Here is a 19,486-nt window from a genome sequence, read left to right on the forward strand (position 1 = left end):
ATTCATTGAGAGTTGGCTTTGGGGGCTTTTGTCTGTTTCCTCCTATCTCTTGTACTTCACAGCAATTAATTTCATCCTCATAATGATTATTCATAAGTGATGTTTCTCTGTTACTGAGAAGTTATGCATCTACACCAGTTTCAGGGTTATTTTCCATGTCCAACAGATCCATTTACTGCAGTTCCATGGTACCCGGTATGCAGCCATTGATCCCTCTATGGTTAGTGCAGAAGAACTGGAAGTCCAAAAGATCAGTCTTCATGCTAGCAGTGAGCAAGAAGAGCAGTAGATTTTTGACTGTCAGTGGAAATGATGAATCAGTTTGGTCTTCCTGCATACAATCGATTGTTCCCACTCTGCCTTTTTCCTTATGTTAGCCGATTATCACTGTGTGATTCCAACAGGATCAATAGTCAGTGAACTACCCAAGGACGATAAACCCACAACAATGTAATGAAATATCTTTGTTTAATTTTTAGTCTTTGGATTCAAGGAAGTATCTTTGAAGACTACAGTTTTAAAAACAAAGACATTTTTGCTACCAAAGGCTTCACCTTCATGTTCTTAAACAGAACAGTATTTCTTTTTATATTTTCATTCAGCTGTATATATTGCCACATGCAGGTTATGTACTTATAAGCTGACATTTTTGTTGAATATTGGTTGAGAAAATGTTTAAGTGCCAATGCTGCCATGACTTATTTGCTTCATATGTTGTGTTGAAAGTTACTTTCTATTTGAAATACAGCATTTGAATTTTTAACTTTCTTGCTAGCTGTTAAAAATGGTTTTCAATAAAACTTCAATTTCAACAAGTGCCTCTTCTTTTCACTACAAGAGGACAGTAGTGTAGATGACTACAGTTGTGGTTTACCTCTCCAGCCACCTTTAGAAGAAATCCAGAAAGCCAGTACCTTAGGCTTGGATTCATTTCATGCATGGAAAAGCTTTAATTATAATGGTGATAACTTTGCACTGGATTAGCTCCGAGTAAGAATTATGCAATATTACATATAAAGGATGACTAAGATGTAATCTCAAATTTAAAAGTCTGATTTATTGGAATACAGATATTATTTCATCTTGAAACATTGTAAAAAATAAATACAAAACCTTACATGACATTGGTGTTTAAGAAAAAAGTGTGCCCTTGCCAGAGGCTTTATAAATAACAGATGACAGCTTCTTTGAATTGAAACAGTAAAAGACATGTACTTACACAGTGGTCAAGACTACCTGAAGGCTGATACTCTTTAAGTTGACTCTTTATTTTTTTTCCCCCTTAGATGAGTATGCAGCTATGTATGTTCTAAGGTAAAGGAGATGGACTCTTCAAAGCCGTTTTCATCATGTTTTTCAAGCTGTAACCTTCTAGACACTAAAGAATTTGCCTATTTGATTTATAATTAATACACTGACATATGTTAGCTTTTTTCCCAAAAAAGTTTCAGAAGAGAGTCTAAACCTTAAAGGTTATCATCTTTAAGGTTCCAAGAAAAACAAATTGGTAGCCTTGATATTTCCAATTGAGTGGAAATAGTGCTGAGAACCACTTCTCTACTAGCACAGGAATTTGTTCAGAAGAAAAGAGTGACGTTACAAACAAATTGTCTAAGGCAGAAGTGATGGACCCCCCCCCCCCAAAAAAAAAAGGTAGGTAAAGAACACTCCTAAAAACAAAGGCTTCCCCCTAATTAACTTATAAAATTAACAATAAATAATTTACATACAAAGATGTAGTGTAAACAAATTACAGCAAAGTAGTGTAATATTTCCTGATACCCAGTCACAGCATGACAAGTGAGGTTTACTCACTTAAGTACTATTACAGTAACCAGAACCTATGCAATAGCAAATAAAATCTCACTTTATATAAAAGTGGCATTAAAGGTTATTAGCATCTGCTGATGATCTTGTTTCACACCACAAAGGAAGCAGCAGTGATGCCAACTTTTTATGACACAAGCCCTTAAGTTACAGCTGCCTTCTGGTGAGTAGTAGAGCAAGTGTTTCCCTTGTAGCTCTGTGACAGCTGATGAAGCATCAGGTGAGACCACTAATGCCCTTCAGATGTTACATTGCTATGCATTTCCTTGGAGAAGTGGAGTCTCCATTTGCTTTTTTCCGAATGCTTTCTGTAAAAGAAGAGAGAATGTTCTCAATCCTAAGGGATGGGGTATGTCCTGATAACACTGGCTAATAGTGCTGTATGTTTTCTATAGGATGATCCTCAGTTCTGTTTACCAGTGGTTTACCTTCTCTAGGCACACGTCCTGCTGCATAGAGAGTAAAAGCTGGGTAGGATGTGTTAGTTTATTTGTCAAAATAAAAGGAAGAGAAAGAAACTACATATGTAAGAGTAGCAAGCCAGGCAGTAGCTTCCAGCTTGTGTGAATTGGCTGTGCTTGATTTTCCTCAGTGCCTGTTTGTATAACAAGGAATTCAGATAGTGCTCAGTGTGTATTAGCTGAAGGAAGACAAAAGTATTACCTGCTAAATCTCTTCTTCCAATCCCCACAAGACCTTCATATAATCCCTTGATTGGATTTTCTCCTGCCATGATCACACCATGAAGCCAAATAAGCAACATCCGATGGCCATGTTCCCTGTAACTTTTCATACCTGGCAAAATTAATTCACAAATGAAATCCCGTACTTTACAGCACACAGTCCTGACTTGAGCCGATTTCTAAATTGGTGGCTTTGGACTCCCTTCCTCTTTGGAATTTACGGGGTGGCTCTGAAGTACAATTTGGCTTAATCTCCTGGTCGTGGTCTGATCACTAGCGTAATATTTGACTTAACGGAGCAGGCCACAGATGAGCTGGGCTTGTCATACATTTTATGGCAATATAGAATTTTTGCCTTCAGAGCATAGCCTAACCCTCCCTGCATTGCACAAACTACAGCATTCCCTACTGTAACCAAACCAGCAGTGATCTGCTTCCAAAACTAAGAATCCTGCTTTTACTAACATGTTACATTCTAATGGGGGCTCTATTGCCTTCTTGGTTCAGCTCCCTAAAGGAAAAAGAACAGCAAGTTTCTCTCTTGTCCTAAAGGGCAAGAAGTTTTTTCATTTGATTTCTGTAGCCAGGACTCACAGATCCGGCACCACCTCAAAAGCAGCGAGCAATAGACTGCTACCCCTGTGCTTGAACTGTGTGCTCTCCTCCAAAACAAATTCGAGGGAGTAGATACCTCCGTGTTCATCAAATAAATAGAGCATTTCAACCTAATCTTCTGGTTGTCGTAGATGAACCAACTGGTTTCCTTCATGTTTTCCTAGTACTGCAGACTTATCTCCTAGAAACACAGTCCAAATGAAGGAAGGAAAATACCTGGGCTGTGGTTTATACCTGTCCATTGTTGTTCAATGGCTCTAATGTGCGCATCAGTGAATTTCCAGTAATGTGCCAGCTTCTTCCATTCACCAGGTTTGAGGTATTTAGTAGCTAATCTCCACATTACTGAGCGAATGTGCTGCGTTTCCAGCCTGTGATCTTGCTTAAAGGTCAAGTGTTTTGCTACCCAGGAGTCGGAGTCGCTGTTTAGATTGTCCTGCAAAGTCAGAACACGAGTTTCAGTGTGGGACACTGGAGCATTGCTCTGTTATCACTGGGCCTTTTGTGGGAGGAGAAGATGCGACCTGGTGTGTCTTGTTGCTTTGGGACAGTAACTGAGCTGTCCTGCTAGCAGTGAGATGCTGAGCTGCATCTTGTTCTCATGTTAATCTACAGTCGGTTTGCTGTGTTTCATTTGCTGACAGCCGCACTGAGGTGTGCACTAGTGTCAACCCCATCGCACTTCCTGCACTAAGACCTGCACATGCCCTCTGGTATTGGCAAAGCTTTTGAATGTGCCTGCCATCTCCCACATCCTCCGCTCTGCAGGTCCCTGTAAGTTCATCCTGGCACATCACATTTCTTTTTCTTCTTGTTTCACCCTGTTCTAATCACATATGTTAACAAATACTGTTAACAACAGCTTTGCTGCGCAAGTCCATGTGGATCACAATTTGCATTTCTACAGTGCCTTTTATCTGGGGCTTGCGGGCACAATCATAAATCTCCTTGCTCCCCTGGGACACAGGCACGCGCTTGTGTTCTTTACACGCAGGACTGCAAAGAAGCTAAATGACTTTGCCTAGGGCTGCGCGGGCAGCCTGCGAAGGGCCTGGTACAGAACATCGCTTCTGAAGCTGCGCCTATGCCACGGGCCATCCTCCTTCCCTCCTCCAGAGCGTCATCTTTCCTTGTGTGGGAAGATGCACTCACTGGGTCTAACGAAGAGGTGAGGGATGTGGCATTGGCTGCACTTTTAAACGCACCCTCTGCTCAAACTGCTTTAGGCACAGGCTCGGGGTAGGTATGGTTTCAGATGAGGGATGGGGCTGACCAGCTGTGCCCTGCACACAGGGCCAGGGGAGGAGAGAGACACTGGCATGCCACACCGGGAAAAGGCAGGAGGTAAACTCTCAGCTGGGGGGAAGTTTCAGAGGGAGGTTGGCTGTATGAATCCAGCAAGAACCGACTGCTCTGCTAGGGAGAGGTAAGGAGATCTGTGGGCAGGCCAGGTGCCTCCTTTCCATGGGGAATAAAGCACCACTGTTGAAACTCTCAAGGGCCCATACACGTTTGGTGACCTTGGGCCAATCATTTTCCTGCACTGTGCTTCAGTTTCTCCTTCCCAAAAAAGGAAACAATGATCCTACTTTCTCTACTATAGGGCTTTGGTTGAACTGCCAAAGTGTTTTTGAAAATCCCTGCTCCCTTCAGCACAGCCTGGGGCTTTTAATAATGGAGGCTTTTATTAAAATAAGGAAAGTCTTAAGTAGAGCTGGCGGTTGGCATGGCGAGGGCTTTTGGTTTTCTTAAATAAGGTGAGGAAGTTGAGCCCAGGCAGTCACAGGATGTCCTGCATTTATTTCCCCTTCAACAGTTGGCTATGTAGAGTCTTAACGGAGAGGATAAAGCTACATCTGCCCTGGAAAATACAGAGGGTGGTGTAAACTGCTCACCTTTTCCCATTTGTAAAACCGATCGGCTTTGATGATCATGTCCGCCAAGTTGATGTGATTGCCTCGGGCAGCGACGTCCAAAGATGTTTTTCCTTGCTGAAATTATAGAAGGGGGAAAATAAGCTGAAAAAGGCTTTGCATGCTCAGAAGGTACAATCTCCATGCCCACCGGGCAGTCTTTAACGTGTTTTCTTAACGCTTAGGTAAGGCAGAGCAAGCAGGCAGCATGGCCTCTTGAGCAATGCACCCAGCTGGGATGTAGGACACCAAGCATTAGCTTGGATGTGACCTAGCGTCAAGCTACTGCATGCGGGGCGTGAGGAGTTGTGCAGACAGGCTGCAGAGCCTGGATGACACCTGCCCTGTTGCCACGGGGGAGCTGTGAGGCTGGCAGCAGCGGCTGATAACACGTCCTGTAACCCACACCGGATTGCAGCGTGCCCAGCAAGATGGGTGCGGCATTCAAAGGACCAGCTCAGCGCTTCCATCCCAGGCATTTTATAGCCTTTCGCGCAGCGGATTTGCTGACACAGATGAAGCTGAACTGATTTATGCAACCTCATTAATTTTATAGGATCCACAAATGCCTGATTAGAAATGGTCTCCTAGGTGACAGCACGGGCTGGTGGGACTACGAAAATGTAACGACGCTCCCTACATGAACATGATTTTGGATGAAGTGAGCGTGTGTGAGTGGGGCGGGTTGTAGGAGTGTCAAAGCACATAGTAGAAAGGAACAAGATCTGAAAGAGGCATGAAGGCAAGCGAGCCGGCCCAGCCATGAGGTACGCCAGGGAGAGGGACTCCCCTTCAACGTTTCCCTGCACACACACGAACTGCCAGGCTGCTACTGTTGATTCACTTTGAAGCCAAAGCCCTGGACACTGGTGGTCAGAATTATACCAGCCAGATACTTTTAACCCACTAAAACATTTACACTGTCATCCCTGGGATACAGTGTTTATTATTACTCCAGAAGATCTTTGATATTAATGTGCACAATGGTACAAGTAGAAGTATAGCAGGAACTGGAACAACTCTGAGAGGAACGTTTATTCTTTGTGTGAACTGTTTTCTACCTTCCTAAGAACCAGTCACTTCCTCCCTGGAAAACACAAAAAATAATCTACTCAGCAGTGTTTTAAGGCCTTACGCCCTGAAAATATCCAAATTTTAATATTATTACTAGTTTTCCTTGAAAATTAAGAAAAACAATGACAAAGACCATCCATATTTTTCTTCCATACCGCCACAATTCAACCCACAATGACATTTACCTTGTCTGTTAGCTTCAGATTAACTCCTGCAATGAGAATCATCTCAGCAATGTCCTGCCTGCCATGCTCTGCAGCGATGTGGAGCGAAGTCTGCTGCCTCTGCAGAAGACGGAAGAAAGGACTAAATTTCAGAGAGGGACAAGCATGAGGCTGGAAGGAAGGGATGGAACAGTAGCAGGAGGAAGCACTGGAAGAACTGTGTCAGCTCTGCCCTCCTTTCCCCTCCACCCCTTTTTACATGGAGGTGAATGCACTCCTACCTTGAACTGGGGCTGGAATTCCAAGAGCTGAGCAGACCTGGTCTGTCCCTGTCCCAGCACTGGCACTGGGAAACTTCCATGGTAACATTTCAGTCTGAAGAAGGAACCTATTCAGTTCTGTAAAGCTCCCTGGAGCCACTTAGAGGAATGTATTAGTTCCCTTTATTTAAACAATTTCTGTAGGCAGATAGTTCAGCCAAGGGAGGAAAGGCCTGTGCCAATTCTTTGTTTCGGGGACACAGGACCTGCTTAAAGTATGCACTGTAATGCATATGCACCTTGGGATTTCTTAATGGAAAAATTCCAATCAGACACAAAATGTGGCAATTTTGTGGTAGCATCAGGAGAGATGTCACTACAAGAACGAATGTTAACTGAAACACAGTTAAGTTACCCATTTGTTAGCAAAGCCCCTCATTCACCAAACTACAGTTTGGCGAGAGAATCAGCTCCCTCCAGGTTTGCTTCCCCTTCTCAGTGCCCCAGACATTTTGCAGATTATCTTCTGGCCTGAAATTTCTCCCATATACAGCTGGGAGGCGAGAGTCTGACTGTGCAAGGAGATTGTGCAAGGTCCCAGGGACACAGTGCAGTGCACGTGCTGAGCGCTATCAGGTGATTACCTCACTCCAACACTCAGAACCGTTACACAGGTTTCATGCCTCCTAAGTTGCACTTCCAGGTTTTCCCCATTTTAAAGCAGTCTTCTTTACTCTTGTCCCCAAGGTGACCAAAGCCTCCATGAAACGGGTTCACATACCAAAAGGTAAAGGACAGGAGCTACAGCCTTACGTTATCTGGAATGTCAAGGTCACACTCTGCATCAATGAAGATCTTCACCATGGCTGGGAAGTTCTGTAGCACTGCAATGTGAGTAGCCGATGCATTTTGCTGTGGAAAGAAGACACTGGCATACAAGATGGAAAAGGCACTGAGGTCCATCGGTTGGTCAAATACAGCATTTGGGTTTCAAACATCCTCTGAGGACAGAGAGGCTTGACTGAGGCCTTTTGTTTCGGTGAGAACAATGCCACAGAGGGCTACGCAAGAGGATGAAGGACCAGCTGATGAGCAGGCTAATGCCTGCATACTCTAGCAGGCTAATGCTTACGTACTCTTGTGCCCTGCTCCTTTCCCCTCAACAGTGCTGGCTGCTAAAACAGTTCAGGATCTTTGTACCTGCCCTGTCCTTAAGAGCTTAGCTCATGGCACCAAACGGACTGTGCTTTGCACAGCCTGCCTAAAATAAGGCAGCTGCCAGCTTGGACTGGAAGGAGGCCTGACAATACTGCCCACAAGCACAGAGCACCACAGCAGCACTGGTCCTTGCTCTGCACTCCTGAACAGCTCCACAAACTGGCCTTGTCTCTTTATATGCGATGAGAACATTGAATGGGACTTACATAATTAACAGCATCTGCATGGATTCCTGCACCCATGAGGACCCTGGCTATCTCCTCATAGCCGTGCAGAGCTGCGTAATGCAGGCAGTTCATCTTCTTCTGAGAGGCACATCAAAAGAGATGGGTGTTAGTCAGGGTGCCTTTTTAAACGAAGGACTGTTGCCACCCTCTGGTCTCTTCCTGTTTCCCCTCAGGAGCTGCAGGTGTTACAGACTATCCACAGAGATCTCCTGCTTCCCTCCTGCAAGAGCCCCGTGCCCCAGTACTGAAAAATTCATAGGGACTGTCTCCACAGCCAAACTGGTCCCAGAGTGGTTTCACATGCCGCTTGTCTGCGCAAAACCTCGTGTTCTTTTCTCAGGATTCCCTGACCTCTTTCTGATGTGCTGGCACCACATGGCTTTACCCTACAACGGGTGCCCACCCTGGGCAGCCACAGGTCTGGACCCAGATCCACAAGGCAAATCCACAACGCCCACTGAGTTAGTGAGAGTTGGCTGCTCAAACGCCTGTATGGCTTGAGCCTTGGAGGGCTCCCTGGGGAAGAGTTATACTGCAGTGAAGCGGCAGCAGGAGCCTGACAAGAGAGAAAGGGAATAGAGTGCCATGCTGGCTCCAACTTTCGTAAGCAAGGTCTGAAACCAAGACCTTCTACAGATGCCCTGCCATGGTGGCAACAGAAATGCAAAGGAATCTAAAAAGTGTGACTAGCCTCTGGGTCCAAGAGGCTCTCGCTGGAGACTTAGTGATTTGACTCAGGGCTCCTCCACGCTAACATTATGTCAGACGACAGCTAGAAGCTAACCCTGGATGCCTGGAGCACAGGCTCTGCAGGTGCTGCAGTCATGCTATGGAAGAGTGGCTGGAAACGGAATCACCTCCAAAGAGCTCACCTGGGTTTGGGCATTGACATCAGCACCTGCCTCCAAGAGCAGCTTCACACAGGCACTATGTCCCCCCTCAGCAGCCAGGTGCAGAGCTGTTAGTCCTTCCTGGAACAAGGCAGGATGAGAGAGGCAAAAGAGGAGACAAGCAGCGATTCTGTACACAAGGTCAAGACAGAGTAGTGGAACAAGCAAGCCCCTTGCCTATCTTCCAAATCCATGATGTTTTAAAATACCAGTTCTGAGGGCCAGCGATGTCTTACTCCCATTGATAGAAAAAAAGGAAGCAGCTATCTGCCACCAATGTATCAGAGTCCTGCTCTATCCTTATTCCACTGGAAACTGCTGGCCCATGGGCCACACAACAGACACTATGTTCATTATCCTTTCTTCCCTTGAACCCATTTGCAAACAACAGGAATTTCACATGAACACTGGATACAAACCATTTCCCCTGAGTAGCTCAGAGCCACAGGCAAAACTGGTAACCCAAGGCCCTGGACTACTGGTTCTCCTTTCTGAGGGCCTCAGCTAATTTCTTTACAAGAACACAGAAACCACCAGAATTCCCAAGTGAATTAATCTGGTTTTATTATTGCTTCTTGCACAGAGGGCAGCTGTTCTGGAGGAGCCAAACACTACCAGAGTTGCCACATAAGACTGTTTTCCTTTTCTTTCAGATCTTATCAGAATCAAATATACTTTGCAAAGACAGCAATCAAATAAGACTAAAAAAATTGCTGATAAACTTAATTGGGAGTGTGCCCTGGAATACATAAAGGCTTTACTGAACCAATATTTGCTCTCTAAGTCATTAAGTATGTTCCAGCCATAGAATTTTCCAAAGTGGGTCTATCAAAGAGAGAGGATCTCAAACAGAAGGGCCATATGTTCAGTGCCTAAGTCAATACTATAAAGCACAGTGAGGTTTAGTTTAGAACACCCTCAATAACAATTTAGGCACTTGAATGTACAAAGGTCAGGGAGAAAAAAGGGAGATAATTGAGCGATAAGGCAGGTCAGCAGGTACAGCAGGAAAAAAAATGAGACACTTCAGAATTGGATACTGGTCCAAGAAAGATGTTGCCTTTAACTGATACTCTGCAAATGTGCCCTGCTTTTACATGTGCACGTTTTAGATAAAATCAGCTATCTTCAAAACTTGTCTCATCAACACTGACCATTCAGCCTGATGACTATGGCAGAAGAGCATTTCTAAAAAGGAAAAGGGTAAAATTTATGTGGTTTTCATTTGATTTAAATGTACTTACTAAGTTCTTTTCATCAAGGTCCACTCCAATGTCTAAAATCTTCTGCAGCACAGAGAGATGTCCATTTTTAGCAGCTAAATGCAATGCTGTATTCTCTTCCTGAAAGCAAACATAATTTCATACATACATACATATATATCACAGGACTGAGTATTCAGACACAGTATCTTTGCACAGAGTATATCCAGGGTGACTGAAAAGGAGATTGTAACCAGTAGCAAGAATCAAACAGTTTTCTAACAGGAGTAGCAGGAAGGCAAGAAACCTGGCTATCTTAAACCGAAACGAGGTCCACCAGGTTCGCTGTGTATGCTGTCTAAAAAGTCCTGGACAGAAATCCAGCATAGACTGAGATGCAAATGGCTTGCAAGTAGATGGGGAAGAAAATCCCTGGCATACCACAACCACAGTGACAGCTGCTCGCAACCTGCTTCCACTGGCCTCATTTGGTGTCCTGTTCTCTGACACTCACATCCTCTAATCCTTGGACTTTCCCTTACTTTCAGTGTGGTTTTATGCCCATACCTTGTCTTTAGCGCTGTGAGAACAACCCAGTCGAATTAGGAACTCCACCACCTCCAGCTGCCCATACTCTGCAGCCAGGTGAAACGCTGTCCTCTCTGCCTTTGAAAGGAAGTAGAAAGAAATACAGTCCAAGAAAGGCTTAGAAGATCACTTCACCTGCTGCCAGCAATACAATAATGCCTTGGGCGATAACTCAGTTGCACAGTGAACTTAGTGTCCACAGGGGGAAACAAAGTGCTGCACTTCAAAGACAGTTATCCAAAGCACCAGCAGTAAACTTTTATTCTGCTTTAGATTTGGGATGATCCTAACAAAACAACCTGAACAGAACAACCCACTGGTGCTAACAACTCCAAACACTTTGATCTCACCAAGCACTGGAAAGGAAAAGATCTTTTCAATGTTTGTTTCATACAAGGAGAGGATAATAAAAGCTTATCAAGAGCAATTAAGGATAAAATACAGAATTAAGATCTGAGACCCTACTTATCAAGTGAGTCAGAAATTCTTTTGGGGAAAGACAGATCTCCTGTTGCTTCATTTAACCCCTGAGCAGCAGGGCAAGGATCACTGTAGGAACTGTAGTGGCCAGCAGGAGGAAAAGTGTGTGTGCCAGGTCCTGCAGGTTTCTACGCTGTCTTCAGCAATGGATCAGCTGATGCTGGAACATGCTGGGAGATGGTTACTGGCAGTTATTACTTACACCACACCCTGGGGCATCAGCTACAAGAGAGAAGGACAATGAAGCTCCTGAATCTGTTCTCCAACAGCCTATGTCAGGAATCCCCGGCTGCCAAAGCGTGGGATACCCTTGGCACTTTGTAATACCGTCTGACTCTGAGGCTCAGCCACACTCTTCCCAAGGTGAAGGGGAACATTTGTGCCAAGCTCAGTGGAGCAAGATCAGACCTCGTGAAACAAACCAGTGTGGAGCTTTCCTACCTTGTCTGTCTCATCCACACACATGTCCTCCAGGTCTTCCATGATGAACTCCATCACCCGGATGTGTCCCCTCTGAGCTGCGCAGTGAAGCAGGTTCCTGCCATTCTGGAGAGGAGACAAAGGACTATTTGCTTAACAAGTTCAAGACTGCAGGACACAATTTTTTCTTTTAACAACTTTACTGTTAGCAAAGACCCATCTGATACTTCCCTGAAGCTCCAGGGCTAAGCTAACTTGTGTTGCAAACAGCAAGTTGTGACTCCAAAATACTGGTGCTCCTTTTCTAACCAAGGTTCATTTGTGAATACAGGCACTGCTGATTTATTAAATCCATTTCCCATTTCTGTAGCACCTTCCACCTCAGCACTGCACAAATGTGAGCTGAGAAAGCCTTGTGCATCTCTACAGCTACAATTATTACAGCTGCTTTAGGAATAAGTCCAGGCCCAAAGGTGAAGATGACTTCACCCGAGGTCACAGCATCCAGCAGAAGTGCAGATGGCAGCCCCACAGCAGATGCTGTCACGTGCCATTACCTTAGCTCACAGGTAAGCCGTCCTCTCTCTCCCTGTCACTCTCCGGCTCTGCCTGATGGAGCCGCGCAGGGAGACTCTCTCACCTTATTGACACAGTCAATCTTGGCCCCGGCATTGACAAGGATCTGCAGGACACGGAGGTGGCCGAACCAGGCAGACAGGAGAAGCGCATTCATCCCAAACTGGGCAAAAGGGAAGAGAGATGCTTTTAGCTAAACTGCTGATCACCATCATGCCCACCCTGGAGGGAAGCTGCCCCTCTAGCTTCGGGAAGTTTCCCAGATGTTTCTATTTCTCTTTTTGGCCCACTCTTTCTCCAGTTACCATTATTCCTGCCAGATGGTCTCAGCAACTGAGCAGACCTGCCTCTTGACTGCCGCTTCCTAGTCAATGATGTGTATTAGCCTGGTTGTTGGGAGGGGGAAAAGGAACTTGCTGGCTGCCACTCTCTCCAGCAAGCCCCATCAGCATGACCAGAGGAAGCTGAGTGTCCCGGTGATACAGAGAAAACCTCCCAGATTCTCCCAGCCATATTTCCTGGTCACTGGGCATTCAGGGAAAAAGGCCAAATGAGAGAGTACGCCACATCCTGAAATCAGGCTTACTCCCAAAAGACACTGCACCTCTCTCAGCAGGGAGGCCACAGCTTCCCAAGCATTGCAATGCCTTGTGCCACCCACTTGGACTAAGGTGCAGTCTGTAACTGCCGGCCCAGGATCCAGTCCCCCAGCACTCCCCAAGCACAGAACACATTTGTGGGGCACACAAGGAAGATTTGCCTTCATACACTGTCTTCATCATCCACTGGGGCATCATGGTCCAGGAGCAGTCGCACAGCTTCCTCATTCCCTGCTCCCGCAGCCCAGTGCAGGGCAGTTCGGTCTATCTGAAAGGGAAGGAAGGAGAGAAGCAAGGCTAATGTATGTGGAGCGCGTGTGGGTATCCACTGGCCTTGCTGCAGGCCAAAATCCCCTTTGCCATCCACGGAGCCAGAATTTCCTGCACTGTGCAGGGTTCCTCTGGCCATAGCTCCCTCTCGCCTTGCTCAGCTACCTGGCAGAAAGTAACCTCCACCGTTCACCTTCTGCTTAGAAACTACAGTGATGGACTACAATGACAGCACAGGAATGAGATGTATCATTGCCCAGGGATGGATGGAATAAAACAGTAAGGATCACTGCAAACCCATGTTCCCAGGAACCTACTGGCCAACATACGGAGATCTGCAACAGGAATTGAGTCAGTCCCACAGCCTTGGCATGCAGAGGCAGCAAAATCAAAGCCTTTCATTGCAGCCGGGTATATCTGACACGCTCGTTCCAAGAGGAACCATAAATTATCATCCTTCCTCAGTGTCTGCAACTTTCCAGTCTGGCCAGGATGCCAGTGCTATGGGTTTCAGCATGCTGTCAAACTGCTCACTTGCCACAGGACCTATCTTAAAGCTTTGGCCAACTGAGCAGCTAATGAGGGGAGTAGTGTTATGGAGCTGCAGTTCAGAAACACGCCCGCAGCTTGGAGGTGGGAATACCCAGGACTTACATTGTTTTTGGCTTTGATGTCGACCCCTTTCTTGATGAGCTCCTCCATCCTGGCCGTGTCATTACGCTTTGCCGCATCATGGAACTCCTTCTCTGAGTGAAGCACTGCAGCAAAGGCAGAGAGCTGGCATTAAAACGGTGCTGCCAAGGAGCACAAAGCAGCACGCCCCAACAAATCTTCCCTTCGGCTCGCTGACCCCCGTAGCCTCAAGGAAGACTGCACAAGGACTTCTCCCAGCAAGAATCGCAGGCCTACAGGGGTTGGTGTGCTTACTGGACCCATCCTCTCCCACCACCTCCCCTTCCCTAAGCACCCCTGTGACACATCAGTGCTCTCCCAGTCCTACCAGCTCCTTCTCTAATTCAGTGTCTCCTCTGTTTGCGTGGATTTGTTCTAGCCCTGAAGCCTTTTGATCTGCTAGGTCTGGCCTCCTGTGAGGCCCAGAGCTGGTGTGAGGACTCAGGCCAATGACACAGACCCTTTTCTCCCACTTTAGATCCTGCTGCTCTCCAAAGAGGCCTTCCTCTACACACAGTCCTGCTGTCCCAACCAAATGGGAACAACCCTTCCACAGCATCCTGAATTGTCCAGGCAGCACAGAACTGCTAGTCTGGCCTGGGATTAGTGTAGTATCTTTTAATGGACTGTGGCTGCTTTGTGCACGATTTACTACAAATAGCAGCATTTGTCCTGCGCAACTAGGCACAAACTGAGAGGTTTTACCCTCCACATTGGGCCTTGCCCTGGCAATCTTCTCCTTGATCGAACAAACCTTTCTGTCAAGCAGAAAGAGCAAGGCTGGGCTTCTGGGCCTGCTGCAGCCTGACAGGGAGGCTCTGAAGGTTTTTGGCAAGGCTGGTGCCAGTCTTTGTTGCACTCAGTCTCTGCCCTAAGGCTCTGGAGAATTCTTTTGAGAAGTGCCTGAGTCAGTCCCGCAGCCCGTCACATCTCACTGGGGAGCTGGCTTTGACGCTCTGCCCTTTTCCACTTTTCTGTTCTTGAGATCGTATTGCAGAGAAGTTCTGCAGACAGCAAAGATCTTGGCTGCGGTTCAAGGGCAGCAGAGGCTCAGTGCAAGTCTAGTTTGTCTGTTCTCCCCCAGTAAAGATGCTGTGGCAGTTCTGGGGCCAGGCTTTCTGAGCTGAACACAGGTTCCCTGCAAATCAAAGGGTCCACGCTGCAGACTCCCTGCCCACATTTAACACACTAATAGATTTTTTTTCTGAATAGATAAGATCTGGCCTCAGGTTTCACCAGTTCCATTTCCAGATTGTTTCCACAAGGGTTTAACCCCTCACATAGCACATTTTCCACTGCAGTCATGAGGATGTTGCAGTTTTCATCCCCTTTTCTCCCATGTACTTTTCCCCCCTCTCTCTCCTACTCCGTTTCAGTAAGAAGAGAAAGAAGAGGCAGGAATAGGAAGGAGTGGTGTCTGCCCTGTGGAGGTAAGACGTTCCTGGGAATGTCTGTGTAGCGCAGGAGATGCAACATCCCAGGCAATCCCTTAAACTGATCTCTGGCTTCTCCCTATGCAAGATGGCATGTGTACACAAGGCAGGGCAGCACCAGGGAGAGATTCTGGCCAAAGTCCAGAAAACCGTATCATCACGGAGCAAGGAGATACACCCAGACTAATGAGCCTGGGCAGAGCAACTTCTCTGGGTGACAAAGCCACTTTTAGTACACAAACTAACCTGTGGAGGCTCAGATCTCAGATTGCTGCATTGCTTTATCTTGCAGAACATCCCTAGCAGTAAATTGATTTTTCATACACATTTGCATCAACCCAGTCTGTTCAGGTTTTAACCCACACTTCAGTCTATACATGGTTCTTTAATCACACATCTTTGTTGCTTACATTCATCCTAACTTTCAAAATCTTGTCTTTATGAGCACTTCCTGACTCATTATGGGATTGTCCAGGATTGTCACCCTCTGGGAGCACAACCATCTTCTATATTTTGTTCTGTGTTTACCACAAAGGTGTCCCAGTGCTGACTGAGACCCTGGGCAGTACTGAGTGCAGCTGAATAAAGGCAATCTCATTTCTGTAGACTATCACTTAGGGTCTTTTGAGGATAATACAGAGAAATTTTTATGACTCTTGCAATAGAGTGTGAAAAGGATCCTCTCAGCTGAACAGCTACACGAGCTGGAAACCAAACCCAAGCTCACACAGCCAGTGCAGAACATCAGCAAGTTGCTTCTGCTTGGGAAAAGCAATCCCCATACAGCACCGCTCTCCACAGGTTGCCATAACCTGGTTATCATAAGAGCCACAACAAGGCTGCCTTCCTTGATCAAAAATCAGCCCTCTGAAGACCAGAAGGAAGTGCTGGCCTAAGCAGGGAAGGGTTTGCTCAGATATATGTGCTGCACAAGTGAACTCTGAGGAAGCTGAAAGGCAAGTGATGCCAGGAGAGGTTCTCAGCTGTATAAATCAGTGTAATTCCACTGACTTCACTGCTGATCTCCATAAGGATAAGCCTTTGCCTTAGCATTATCCGATGCACAATCCACTTGTGAGCATCCTATATTAATTCTGTGTGGCTGCAAACATGCAATGACTTCATTAACACTGAGAAAACATCAACTAGACGCTAACCACATGCGATACAAAAGGCAAAAAAACACATTATTGTTCCCGCTTCACAGTGCTGAGGAGTTAAACAAGAGACTTGCTGTGTAAACAGCACTACCAACGTCTCTCTGGAGGGAGCAGGAGGGCTTTCCTGCTGGGGACTCCCGGGGTGGTAGGCGTGTAACATCACCCTCCAATTTTCTCACCGCCCGTTTCTCCTGTTTCCAGGAAAAAATCTATAGCCAAAATCTATAATCACAAATAAAACAGGTCTTAATACCAGACAGGATTTTTCAAGAGTGCTGGACCTGCTGCTTCACTGAAGGCAGTAGGATTTGGTTTCTGTAGCAATAAAGCAGAATTTTCCATGCTGCATGCTGAGCCCCCACTCTGTTCTGGCTGGGTACGTTAACGGGACTGCATTTTCACACCGCACAGACGCCTCATTGGGTGGAAATACCAGGAGAACTTGGAAAAACAAGCGGAATTCATGTGGATTATTGATACCAATGGCTACACACAGGCTACCTCCTTGCAAACGCTTATCTCAGCTTGATGGGGAAAAACTCTGCTATGCTTCAGGTAAGCAAACATCCAGTGACACACTCTCAAGGTGACAGAAAATCACTTTATGAATGTACAAAGCATTGGCTGACTGGTCAAGAGAAGTCAAATCGTCACTTATTTATTCTTTCCTCTACCTGCTCTACTGCACCGTCAAGACGCAGTAACAAATCTTTCATCGCTGAGGCTATAGTAGCCGCAATTTCTTTATTTTCAGCAGCAAACGGGAAACAATTTGGTGGTCTCAGCTCCTTGGCGTCCGCGCTAGCAAGACTAGCGCTGTGAAGGTAAACGCGTTCCTGGTCACGGCGCGCAGCCGTCCCTATGTACGTATTTCAGGACATATCTAGGGGCTTTTCCCACCCTTTTGAGCCCAGGTTTGAAGGCGTTCTGCGCCTCACGGTACCCAATATGAATGCCGTTATCCCAGACGGTGCTGCAGATTATTTTAATGATTTACCAGCAGTGCGACGAGGCAGGGCACTACGCGAGGGATTTTAAAAAGCGGCGAAGGCATCGCAGGCGCAGAAACAGGGTAAAATCGCCCAAAGCCGCGCGGCACCGACAGGCCGGGCCGGGCGCCGCGGGGAAACGGGGCTAAAGCCGCAGGAACGGGAGGCAGCGGCGCTACCCGCAGCACCTCGGGGCACGCGCTGGTATTTCTGAAAGGATTTTGGGGGCGTTTGGTTAAAGCAGGCCGGGGAGGGGGGGTGGCGAGGGGGGACCGACCGCGCCGAGGTGCGCAGCGGAGCTGCCCGCTCCCACCGCCCCGCTCCGGCCCCGCTCCCGGGGGAGGCCGCGCCGCGCCGCGGGGCCTCTGCCGCCTCCCCCCGGCCCCCGCCGCCCCCGCCAGCCCCGCTCACGGGTGTCGGCCTCCGACGCCAGGTCGTCGCCCATGCCGCGGCCCCGGCCCGGCCCGGCCCGCGCTGCCGCCGCCGCCGCTCGGCGGGCGGGGCGGGCTGCGCTGCGCTGCGCTGCGCTGTGGGGGGCGGCCCCGCCGCTTTAGCTGCTATTTAAAGGGAGGAGGGGGGAAAAATCCTCGTTTTGAATGTTTTCGCTCCGTTCCCAAAGGGACTGTGTGCGGAGAGGGGTTTCTGTGTGGGAAATACGGGGAGGCAAAAGCCTTCCGGGGCGAGAAATGGCGGGCAGGTGGGTTTGGTGAGGGGGAGGCGGGAGCAGGCGGCCCTGACAGGGCGGCTCTGCCCCGGGGCGGGGGGGGGATAACGGCTTCCCCCGCCTGCCCCGTGTGGAGAATAACGGTCTCCCCCGCCCGCCCGCGGCCTGGATGTGCCTCAGGGCAGAGTTTGGGGTTCAACGTGGTGCTCGCCGCGAGGGGAAAATCTGATTCCGCCTGTGCAAGCGCCTGCGGTAGCAAAGGGGTCTCCCCCTCCACTGGCCGCCTGTAGCGCATCCAAACACCTCTCCCTCCTTACAGCCCCCGCAAAGAGGCTGTTGACACTTGATAAATTGAGCTAGGGAATCACGATCGGTTTGGTTTTTATCCCACAGGTCGTTCCCCTCCCCTGCTTGTGCAGAGGGGGCATCAGCTAGTCCCAGGATCTGCTCGGCACGTGCCTTAGGGGCAAATCTGGGAGGAAAGGAGCGTTTCTCCCCTCAGCCAAGTCCCTTTCGGTCTCCACCTGCTGCTTAAATCATGCTGTGAAGATAGAAATAAAAACTTCCTAAGAGGTGAGTTCAGGCAGGGAGAGAAGAAGGGACGATAATGCTCTGTCGGGAGCTCCCTTCACCCTGGGTTTTAGTGAATTCTCCTGGGTCTGGTTTTGTCTTTAATTTATTTTTTTTTTCATGTCGATAATGTTAGGAGAAAGAATCCAGGCAGCAGCTGAGCAGAGGCCGAGGGACAAATCAGCTGTTTCAGAGAGGCCTGAGGTAAGTGAAAAAACAGGGTCCCAAACAGCCGGTTGTGCAAGTAGGGATCAAGACGGGGTACCTGGTCCTGTCGGTGTTGTCCCCTGGTACCTCCCGTCAAACCCAGCCTTGGGAGATGCTGCTTTTCATGCAGGACGAGGTAGTGACTCTCTGGACACATGGGAGCCTCTCTTTCTGCCGCAGCCATTTCGGTTCAGCCTGTAACGAGGTCTCTAAGGCAGGTCTGGCCCCCACAGCTTTCTTGCCTTATCTAATTTGCTGGGTAAGCGTGGCACCACGGATGTTGCTGTGTACCTTTGATGTCTCCGCGGCGCTGCCGACCGCCACCAGCTGTCCTTCAGGAGCAGGGTGCTCTGGTGTTTGAGGTCTGTATTGGAGCGATAAGGTATTGCTGCTACCGAAGCAAGGTCTAAGTGATCAATGTTTACATAAAGAGGCAGTTTCTAAGCAAGGCTGTGTTGCAGTAACAGCCTCCAGTGGCAGCCACTGTGCTGTCCTGGAAACCCGCTGGTGGGCTCGAAGGGTTTGGGTCAGAGCTTGCCCAGTTCAGCTGGCTTTATCTGGATGTTGTCAAATCGCCCTGTACGTGTTTGGCTCTGCAGAAGTTGTCCCAGCTTCCGTTCTTTCCCTTCCCCCCCACTTTTCTAACAATTTAGTATTTGAAAAAAATAGTCAAAAGCACTTCCAGTCCTTTGATGTCCCAGTCATCTTGGGGTGTGACCATAGACCAAACGTATAACCAGTGGTTCAAGGCTGTGTAGCCAGAGGCGGTATAAAGTAAAACTCAG

The 19,486-nt window shown here is 47.7% G+C and overlaps 2 protein-coding genes and 1 long non-coding RNA gene across 9 annotated transcripts in view; 2 read left to right on the forward strand and 1 right to left on the reverse strand.

Moving 5' to 3' along the window:
- The window catches only part of SPG21 (SPG21 abhydrolase domain containing, maspardin), a 13,793-nt gene extending 12,154 nt beyond the window's left edge, over window positions 1-1,639 (forward strand). For all 3 annotated transcript variants that reach the window (XM_067305535.1, XM_067305534.1, XM_067305536.1), the window contains one exon: window positions 167-1,639. In XM_067305535.1, the coding sequence (XP_067161636.1) occupies window positions 167-289 (123 nt within the window). In that variant the 3' untranslated portion in view covers window positions 290-1,639. The remainder of the gene's footprint in view (window positions 1-166) is intronic.
- Window positions 1,033-18,819, reverse strand: ANKDD1A (ankyrin repeat and death domain containing 1A). 5 transcript variants are annotated; one of them, XM_067305531.1, is made up of 15 exons: window positions 18,760-18,819; window positions 13,661-13,764; window positions 12,906-13,004; window positions 12,202-12,300; window positions 11,583-11,687; window positions 10,641-10,739; window positions 10,116-10,214; window positions 8,854-8,952; window positions 7,961-8,059; window positions 7,350-7,448; window positions 6,298-6,396; window positions 5,021-5,116; window positions 3,360-3,561; window positions 2,491-2,622; window positions 1,033-2,135 (listed from the first exon to the last, which is right to left on the reverse strand). In XM_067305531.1, exons 2-15 carry the CDS (start codon window positions 13,706-13,708, stop codon window positions 2,074-2,076), a joined length of 1,437 nt encoding a protein of 478 aa, XP_067161632.1. In that variant the 5' UTR covers window positions 13,709-13,764; window positions 18,760-18,819; the 3' UTR covers window positions 1,033-2,073. The 5 variants fall into 5 exon arrangements, with proteins under 5 accessions (XP_067161632.1, XP_067161629.1, XP_067161630.1 ...); XM_067305528.1 differs by lacking the exon at window positions 18,760-18,819 and adding an exon at window positions 17,672-17,738; XM_067305529.1 differs by lacking the exon at window positions 18,760-18,819 and adding an exon at window positions 16,525-16,586.
- LOC136993414 (uncharacterized) overlaps window positions 17,431-19,486 on the forward strand; it is a 30,658-nt gene continuing 28,602 nt past the window's right edge. Inside the window, exons 1-3 of the long non-coding RNA XR_010885698.1 lie at window positions 17,431-17,464; window positions 18,318-18,497; window positions 18,631-18,698. This is a non-coding gene — a long non-coding RNA (uncharacterized lncRNA). The remainder of the gene's footprint in view (window positions 17,465-18,317; window positions 18,498-18,630; window positions 18,699-19,486) is intronic.

Source organism: Apteryx mantelli, chromosome 15 (assembly GCF_036417845.1).
Source record: "Apteryx mantelli isolate bAptMan1 chromosome 15, bAptMan1.hap1, whole genome shotgun sequence".
In the NCBI taxonomy this organism is placed as follows: Eukaryota; Metazoa; Chordata; class Aves; order Apterygiformes; family Apterygidae; genus Apteryx; species Apteryx mantelli.